The 9288-nt window shown below is 54.4% G+C and overlaps 1 protein-coding gene across 2 annotated transcripts; it reads right to left on the bottom strand.

The window, feature by feature from the left end:
* Positions 1–862: 862 nt before the first annotated feature.
* FAM3D (FAM3 metabolism regulating signaling molecule D) lies at positions 863–5946 on the bottom strand. 2 transcript variants are annotated; one of them, XM_072876009.1, is made up of 9 exons: positions 5809–5946; positions 4945–5052; positions 4603–4623; positions 3801–3924; positions 3483–3541; positions 3058–3108; positions 1700–1784; positions 1430–1556; positions 863–1219 (listed from the first exon to the last, which is right to left on the bottom strand). In XM_072876009.1, exons 1-9 carry the CDS (start codon positions 5819–5821, stop codon positions 1130–1132), a joined length of 678 nt encoding a protein of 225 aa, XP_072732110.1. In that variant the 5' UTR covers positions 5822–5946; the 3' UTR covers positions 863–1129. The 2 variants fall into 2 exon arrangements, with proteins under 2 accessions (XP_072732110.1, XP_072732109.1); XM_072876008.1 differs by lacking the exon at positions 5809–5946 and having other exon boundaries at positions 4945–5332.
* Between the last annotated feature and the right edge of the window lie 3342 nt (positions 5947–9288).

The raw sequence follows: 9288 nt of genomic DNA, 5'->3' as shown, positions 1-9288 counted from the left end.
AGAAGAGACTGACCCCCATCTCTACAACCTCCTTTCAGGCAGTTGTAGAGAGCGATGAGGTCTCCCCTCAGCCTCCTTTTCTCCAGGCTGAACAACCGCAGGTCCCTCAGCCGCTCCCCATCAGCCTTGTGCTCCAGACCCTTCACCAGCTTTGTTGCCCTTCTCTGGACACGCATCGGCCGGCGCCAGGTCGGGGTGCAGCTCCCGGAGCAAAGCGGGTGTGTGGGTGCCCGCAGCCGGGTGCCAGCCCGGGTGTGTTGTGTCGCTCCAGACCGATGTTGGCTCTGGCTCTCCCGGTAAAAGGCTCCCACCTATTGGTTATGCTGCACAACTTCAGCTGGCTGAGAAACTTGCACGTCCATCCCTCCCTCTTTTTGCGGGCAAAGTCGGGTTGGCACCTCATTGGCGTTGTCCTGACCTTTGATGGGGACGTACCACCAAGGATTTAGCTTGGATTTAACCCAGGAAAGATGCAGCCGGGTGGGGGAAATGCTTTGGTCTGCAAATATTAACCTACATTACTGCAAGCCATCCCTGTGGCCATCTGGCCTTACTGTGGCTGTAGGAGACAGCGGGGGGTTGGCAGGAGCTCCAGGGGGGAACGACCAAGGCCTGAGCATCCCCAGGGACGACTTTACCCTTTGGTGTGAGAGGGGGAGCACCCACGTGCAGTGCTGTGGGATGGGTGATGGTGATGCCTAGCTGGTGGCAGAGGACATGGCAATGCTGTGCCTGCAGGGAAAAGCCTGGATTATGCTTGAAAATGAAGTGAGAAGGCAGTGTTTTATAATTAGATATCTTCTTTATGAAGTCTGAAAAACCTTCTACAAAGTTTTTGGTTTAAAGACAGGAAAATAAAATACCCCAAACTGACCCATAGATGAGAACAGCTCGGCTGAAACCTGGCCGGGCATTTGCTCAGGCTCTGCAGGTGCTTGCACAGCTCTTCACCAAGCCCTGCGCAGCCCCTGCTGTGAACCGCCTGGTCCCGGGGAGCAGGCAGCCGCTGCCGGGCTGTGTGACCGGGCACTGGGAGGCTGGGGTCGGTGTGATGGGACTGGGGTCCCTGTGATGGGGCCGGTGTCCTGGCGAGACTGGTCTCGCCTCTGTGGCAGGCTGGGGCTTGATGCTAATCCATCTTCCTGGGGGCACAGCCCTCCATCTCCAGCCGCTCAGGCCAGCCATCATATTTATTTGTATTCTTATCATTTTTGATGTGCTGCAGGAAAAAAAGAGAGAGTGAAAATGAATGATGAGGTTGGTGGCACAGTGCAAATTTGCAGTGTGGCAAAACTTGCAGCTTGGCTCGATGTGGGGGATAACAGCACTGGCCCACATCTTCTGCAGACGGGTAGGTGAGATGTAGCTCAGGAGGTCCTATGAAGAGGATGGGAGCCTCCAGAGCTGGTGGCAGGGGAGGGCCACATACCTCTTCAAAGGGGCTCTTGTTCTTCAGCCCTTTCGCTCCCAAGAAGACCCAGTTGTCCCGGAAGCCCAGCTTGCTCACATGGCTGCTCCCCAGCTCCATGAAATATGCCTGTACTTTGTCGTTCATCCTGAAAGAGGGTAAGAAGGTGTTAGTGGGGTGCCAGGTGGGTGTCACCTCCTGTCTCCTCTCTGCTGCTGGCAGCAGCGCCTCCAGCTCCCCCCAGCTGCTGGTTTTTGGGGAGCCAGGCATCACTCCCAGAGCCAAACTCACTTTGTGGCAGGGTCATCGTAGCTGGCTGTCAGCACGATGGTGCCGTGCTGGATCTCTTGGAGGAAGGTATCCAGTCTGTTAATGTCTGGGAGAGAAGAGCATTAGGGAAAGAAAAAGGGATTTAGCAGCTGCATGGGAACCTCCTCTGGGTTGGTGGGAAGTATCCTGGCTGTGCTGGTGCCAGCCAGGATTTGGGGGCAGGGGCCTGGGGAAGGACGGGCTCCCAGATGCTGCATTCTCCATCTTGTGTTCCCACCTGGGCTCTCCTGCAGTGCCCGGGGCTGGCACTCTGCTCCTGCCGGCACAACTGCAGGGGGCAATTCGTGTCTAAAGTTTGCTCACTAACTGTGAAATCTTGTTATGTGAATTTACTTCCCAACACCAGAAACGAGCCTGCTCGGCCACAGAGCTGCCTGCCCTGCAATCTTGCCTTCGACTGTGTTGCAGGAATAATTCTTCATCCTGCATCCATGGGATGCTCGAGTCCAACGCCCCATCTAGTGGCACAGGAACCGACTGCTGTCTCCTTCCCGGTGCCTCTCCCACCGTGCGTCTTGCTCACAAACTTAGATGGAAATCTAATAATATTGGTGTTTCTCCTTAAAACTTCAGAGTTACCAAGAACAGGTTGCAAAACCAAACAGCAGAAAGGGTGATTGATTCCTGGGGAAGGCTCAAACAGCAAAGGGTAAATCAAAAGCACTATAGGGGTGGTTTTAGCATGTGATTTTTGAGGACTTCTGCCAAAACTCTGGAGAGTTTGGTAACAGTTTTGCAACAACGGTGGGATTTGCAGCATCCCGCAAGTCAGTGCCAGCCGGGCTGTGAGCAGGTGCTGCCCTGGCTCAGGGCATCTTCTTGTTAGGAAGATTGTTTGAAGTGTCCCTGCAGGTGCAGGGACGTGGCCTTTGCTGCCACCAGGCTCCACTGCCCGTGCCCTGAGCTCCTCATTTACCCTCCTGCAAAAGGCAGGGGAACAAGCTGCTGCTCGGCCACCACCAGCATTCAAAAACTGAGTTGAAAGCTGCAAAATCTCAGGATTAGTGTAACTACCTGAGCTCAGAAAGTAGCCTTTCTCAGGTCTTGAGTGCCCTGGTTTATTCAGTTTAGTGGAATTATGTTTTTCAGGCTATTACATGCACGTAAAAGAAGCGAGAAGCCAATCTGGATGCGAATGCATTATGAGGACTCCAGGCTCAATGGCCTCAGGGAAAGCTGAGCTTCTACTGCCCGAGCTGGCAATCCTGGTCAAAGTCCACTAGACTTTATCATTAAATACACAACAGAGGAGCAGCCTAAAAAGCTGGCAGCCAGCAGTGCTGGTGGGAACCACCAGGCAGCAAAGCAACCGCGCTTACCTCCGGAGTACATGTCGAATGTGTCCACTTTGAGGAGCTGCCCGCTTGTTCCTGGAAGGTTAAAATTCAAAACAGAGCACAGTGAGTTTGCACTGGGGTGGCTCTAGGCTTTGCCTGGCCACCAGGTTGGGGTTCCTGCTGCTGCAGAATGCTTTGCTCTTCCCTCAGTGTGTCATATTTGCTGTGATGGCAAATGCGTTGCTCTGTGGAGTTCATGGAGCCGATCGTGCACCCAGGTGGGTTTGTTCCCATCTCCCTGGCAGCGCTTGCAACCATAACTGTGGCTGTGCACCCCATGCAACACCGGACTGATGCCCTTTTGGGTTAGCTGCGGTGTCTGGGATGGGGTTCCTGGTGGCCTGTGTCCTCCCAGGGGAGGAAGGGACCCTGGCCGTGGGGAGATGGTTAATGCCCACCCAACTCACCATTCACCAGTGCAATGTTCAGGCCTCTGCCAATGTTGTTTTTCACACTGCTCATGAGGCTGGAAAGGAAAGCAGAGAGCATCAGTCAGTGCAGGGATGCCCTGGAGAGGCCAGTGCCAGTGAAACAGCATGATGGGGCAACGTGTGGCTGCAGACAGCAAAATGCCCCCAGAAGCAGTAGCAAAGAAAACGATTTCCAAATTTTTTTAACGACAAATGCACTGTGATGGCCATCAGTGTGCTCAGCAGAGGCCAAACTCGCCCTATTCAAGCCCAAGGCCAGCTGTGGCTGCCCCATGTCCCCTGTGTGCTGCTTACACCATGTCATCAAAGCAGATGGAGGGTCCCACCACGTTTGCAGCGCCGCTGATGATCTTGAAGGCGAAATGGTTCTGGGGGCAGCTCTTCTGGTTCCCACACTTGTGCCGGGGCAGCTGCTCACCTGCGAGGGAGGAGTGGAGCTGCAAGCCATGGTGTTGGCCCCACGGGGCGACACCGGCCGCATCCCCGAGGGGCTGAGCAGGGCTGGCACTGGGGCACAGTGGCCCACTAAGGGGGCAATGCCTGGATCAGCTTCTTGCATGAAGGAGGCTTGTCCTGGGACTGGGACCAGCTTCTTGTTCGAGGTTTATGGTGCCGAGGCTTGGGGTGGGGTGGGACGAGCTGGCTGGGGTGCCGGGTGCTGCTCTGGATGTGAGCAGCGGGACGGCATGGCTGGTGCCATGGGAATTGCAGAGGGGTGTGTGCTGGGGAGCCTTCAGAGCTGGCGCTTGTTCAAGGCCAGCCTCTTGCGGCTTTTCTGCCAGGAGTTTCCCCATTCTTGGCCAGGGTAGGGACCTGAGCCACGCTGCCCGGACGGGGCCCATGACCTGCTTCCTGCTGTAGCCTGTGGCCTGGGGGTGTTTCTGCTGGGGCAGGGGGATCATGTGAAGGTTCATGTGCTTGCAGAGCCCTCCAAAGACATTGCTGCTGTGTGCAATAACAAAATTCCTCTGTGTTTGGGAGGGTGGGATTTTGCCTTGGGAAAGGAGCTCTCAAGGGCAGCTATTGTGCTTCCACCATCCCCCTTGGCCCCGGAGCGGTGTTGTGTGATGGAGGTGAACTTGAGAGCGATACTCACTTCTGGGCTTGTTGGTGACACCTGCAGGTACCAAGCAGGAAGGTTAGACACCCCAGAGAGCTGCTGGCTCTTCCCCAAGCCAGGAGCAGCCGTTCAGGCACCGGCTCTCCAAAACTGCTCCCTGTGGCTGCGAGCACCACTGGAGCCACCCGCCCCGGTGCAGCTTCCCACCATGCTGTCCCCTCCCTGCCCTGATGAGCAGATGGCTGGTGGCTATAGCCTTGGCCAGGGACTGCGAGTGCAAATGTTCAGGGCAACTATAAGCAGCTCTGGGGTCTGGCTTACAATGGGGCCACCCGTACCCTCCCTCCGGACCCGGCTGGAGCCCTGCCAGTGCCTCACCGAGCCAGCTCCGCAGGCTGATAGCTTTCCATCTGTGATCGAAGTACATCTGCACAATGAACCAGGTGCCCAGCAGCGTGATGAACAGTGCCACATACCGGATCATGCCTGGGAGGGGTGGGAGAGGAGCCGGGTGAGAGCAGCAGCAGCGTGGGTCGGGGACCGGAGCATCCTTCTGGCTGCTTGGGGACTTGGTCCGCGTGTCCAGGACCAAGGCACAGAGTGACAGCCAGCGCTTGTGTGGCATGGGAAGGCAGCTAACACTCCTTCCTTCATCCTCTAAAAAGACTCTGATCTCTTAATTAATAGCTCTAGAGCATGTGGCGATGCTCAGATAGGCATTACCCTTCTACTGGGAGACACTATTCATATTTCTCTCTGCATTAAAGTAAATCTGGTAATTAGTCAGAAAGCTATGTAAATCCAAATATTTCTTACGTTCCCAGTGCTGGGAAGGCTGCTATCCCCCAATTAGTCACTAGCTACAGCCAAGCAGCTGCTAATACAAATGTGATTGGCATTTGGCTTTAAAGCAGCGCTCACCGGAGCAAAACGTTCCAGTCCTGCATGGAAAGAGAGTAGAAAAATATACTTATATTGCAGCTGAATGGCTCTTATGGAACCAGGAATGTCTCAATAGCCATCTCTTCCCAGCCGCAGAGGGTTTCACTGGGAAAAATACAACAGGCTGAAATCTGCACAAATCTTTTAAAAACCTGATGCTTATACAAAGGCTTATGCAAAGGCCCTGGCAGGGGAATGTCAGGGTAGCTGGGCTTGGAAGGGTACATGTAAATGATAAGGAGGCATAAAGAACTGTAGAATAATGCATGGAGAAGGGTAAATCTCTGTCTCCGTCCTTACCTGTCACCCGCATGGTGGTGGGGAGAGGAAGCACAACCGAGGAGGTGGTCAGTGGTCACGAGTCACCCTGAGGAAAAGAATGAAATGCCATAAAGCATACGTGTAACCCACCAAACCCAGGCAGATATTAGATGAAAAAATAATTGCTATGTTTAGGCATATTTGCAATAACTAAGAGGTCACCGAAGATGCATAAATTCCTGTCAGGCACGCGTACGCGATCCCACCCCAATGTTGAAGTCCTGGCTCCCATACGTTGGAGCGGGCTGCACTGGTTGAAGTTGCTTTATTTTTCAGCCTCTGAACTCTTCACTGTGACTGTCTGCTGCCCTGTGCGCTCCTGTTTCATGTCCTTTTCTCACTAACAGATCACGCTTTTCTGTTGTGATGAGCGCAAGGAGCACATTTTCAGTCACCGCTTTGCTGCATTTCCTTCTGATTTCCTTCTGGGATTATGCAAAGCAGGTTTCAAATATTAGGGGCTGCAAAATGCTGTCTGAGGACAAGCTGCGATTTGGCCTTGCCCAGTAAGAGGAATCTGCGGGAACAAGCTCGTCCTTAAAACCAGAAAGGGAAGGGAAGAAGCGCAGTGCTGCTGAGCTGGGCAGAGCAGCCAGGTTTGGCAACACCTGACTTAAGAACAGAAACGTCTCTGCTTGTCCAAATCCTGCGGCGTCCTTACCCACACAAATGGGGAGTGGTTGTAATGTAGCATGTAAACTAATTTCTACCGAGCGAGTCTGCTGCCATCCGTCCGCCCCGCTCCTTCCTGCTGCCAGCCCTGACGGGTGGGATGGGCACCGGGCTCCCGGGGGCTGGGGACCCGCTCCTACCTTAGACATTCAGGGATGCAGCCTGGTGAACGTCCGTCCTGGAAACCAGCGCAGAGTCCTAAGGCAAATTGTCACCTGAGCGATGTGTGGTCAGAGTTAAAGCCTAATGTTGACGTGTGGCCTAATGGTAACTAAAGCAGCCCTTTAGTGGGCTTGACATAGAAAATTTGTAAGAGCTACGCTGAGAGTTGCTTCTCCTGTTTGAAGGGTAAATAACGAGCAACGGGTTGTAGCAGGGCTGGGCTGAAAGTTCATTTCAGGCGCCTGCGTCATGAGGAAGGAGAGAAGATCTTTACCTCCTGCCCAGCCCTGCTCTGGGTCCCCTCCCAGGGCTTGAGTTCCGGGAAGGTGCCCGTGGCCACGTGGTTGACCATGGCGTGGTGCAGCGTCATCCCTTGGCCCCCTGGGTGGGGTGGACCTGGCATCCCCCCTCAGCGCCATGGTGAGATGCTCCCCCTCGGCTTCCCCTGCACCCTGGGGCAGGTGCCAGCATCGCCGTGTAGGGCTTTTAGGCAGCCTGAAAAATAAGGAGAAAACAGATCTGCCCTGCAGGAGGAAAGCTGCTGCTTCCCTGCTTGGCTCGCGACCCCGGAGAGAGTTTGCAGCAGGCCTGGGTGGCCGGTGCCTGGGTGGCCAGTGCCTGGGTGGCCAGTGCCTGGCCGGAGCGGCAGCCCCGCAGGGATGTTTCAGGTGTCCGAAGCCGCAGCCCAGCACGGCTCCCCAGGAGGCACCTCCACTGCGCCCGCGTCTGCCGTGAGGCTGTGGCAAGGAGGAGCTGCCGAAGCTGCTCCGGCGGGAGCTAGCGGCTTCCCAAGGGAGAGTGGCCTCACGGCTTATCTGCATTTTAAAGGAAGCCTTGGAGAGTATTTGTGTACCCTGGCATATTGCGGCAGTGTGTTTTTGATAGGGTATCAGCTAAGCACACTTGCTTCCTAGCAGCATCTCGCTTCTCTCTGTAGCTATACCCCGCAGAGGAAGGTGGCCATCTGCGGGAATCTGCAGGAGGTGGCTCAGGGGTCCGCAGCGCCCGCAGCCCTTCCCCCACGGCCCCTTGTCCTGGCCCATCCCAGCCCCTCGGCACGGTGGCCCTGAAATGGGTTTTAACCTCGTGTCGGAGCTGGCACGAACAAGCCCGTTTCACTGAGCTGGTGGAAGAGCCACAGACCTGAAAACGGACAGCTTAAAGGTATTGGAGGACAAATGCTGCCCGTGGCTGGATCTGACGGGACAGCACACGGCTCTTGCCTTTTGCTCCTTCCAGCATGAAGTTTTGCTTTTTAAACATAGGGAGCCTCTCCCACGCCTGGCTCCCCAGCCCAGTGCCTGATGAGGTGACGGGTGTGATGGGAGCAGGAGAGCAGTCCTTAGAATTCCCCTTAGCAAGTCGCAAAGTCTTCAAAATTGGTATTGACTTGGTTTTGGAGCCTGTTGAATTCCCCTCCAAAGGCCACGAGCAGACCCTGGAGCTGGTGAGGATTTGGACGCAGTGAGCAGAGCAAAAATCCCCTGGGTTTGCAAAACCGTCCCCATTTGGTCCCCACCTCTGCAGGGGACACCGGCCTCACCAGAACCCATTGCACAGTGCTCTCCTTTGCCATATTTGTGTTTTTTCTATGCACATATTGATTTTGTTGCAGAGGAAAAGAAATAGAAAAATAAACCAATAAACACTACCGCTTTAGGGAAGTCACGTATTTATTTGGGCTATTTATCTTCAGCTTAATCTCAGGTAAATTTTATTGGGCGAAGTCCCTCGGTGCTGAAATTCCTGGCACCTGATTGCATTACAAGAGGGTAGCCCTGTCCTGGGATTTCTATTATATTCTCTTTTAATTGTTTGGATTGATTTTTTTTTTTTTTTTGCTAACACTGTGCTGGGAAAAAAGACTGCTGTACTCTGGCATCTGCCAGAGAGCGAACTGTGGGAGCGGGAGAAAGGAAGGAACCGTGGTGGGTGATAACCAGTTATTTGTCTAATAACCTGAAACTTATTCGCTTAAAAACCAGTCCAGGAACAGAAAGGTTCTCGGATAAATATCGCTGAAGAGCTCTGTGGTGTTGTAAAGCAAAGGCTCCACGCTGAGCCTGCTCAGGGCTGCAGTGCTGCCCGGCACTTACTGCTGCCAAGAAGAAATCGGGGCAGATCCCTGCCCTCGCAGGGAGGTTTTCCAGGATGGGGCAGGGGAATGTTCCGGTTTCCTCCCAGCCCCAGAGGAAAACTTCACTTCTCTTCCCCAGAAACTTCTGGCGTTGTTGGTTTCGGATTTATTTGGCTGCTTTTGAGCCCCACAGGTCCCTCCCTCCCCCAGCAGGTCCCTGGCCACGAATGAGACATCATTTTGGTGGAGGGTAGGGATGTGGCTCCACATCCCTGGTGACCTGACACAGTTACCAGGTGTCACCCATGCCCACGCCCAGCGAGTCAGCCCTCCAAAAGTCAGGGTTTTCCTGCAAAACTAAATGCAGGGGCACAGAAGGGGCCTGGTGCGGGGTGGGTGCACGTCCACTGTGTATCCAGGGCTGGTCCCACCACAGGAGAATGGAGGATGCTACAATGCCATTTTTAGTCTCAAAAGGAGTCAATCTGACTGAGCTTTGCTGAGTTACTCAACGGGAGAGCACTGTTTGCCAGAGGGCTTATAAATTC

Source organism: Ciconia boyciana, chromosome 11 (assembly GCF_034638445.1).
Source record: "Ciconia boyciana chromosome 11, ASM3463844v1, whole genome shotgun sequence".
NCBI lineage: Eukaryota > Metazoa > Chordata > Aves > Ciconiiformes > Ciconiidae > Ciconia > Ciconia boyciana.
Note: the sequence above shows the minus strand (reverse complement) of the source record. Positions and strands in the feature narration are given on the sequence as shown.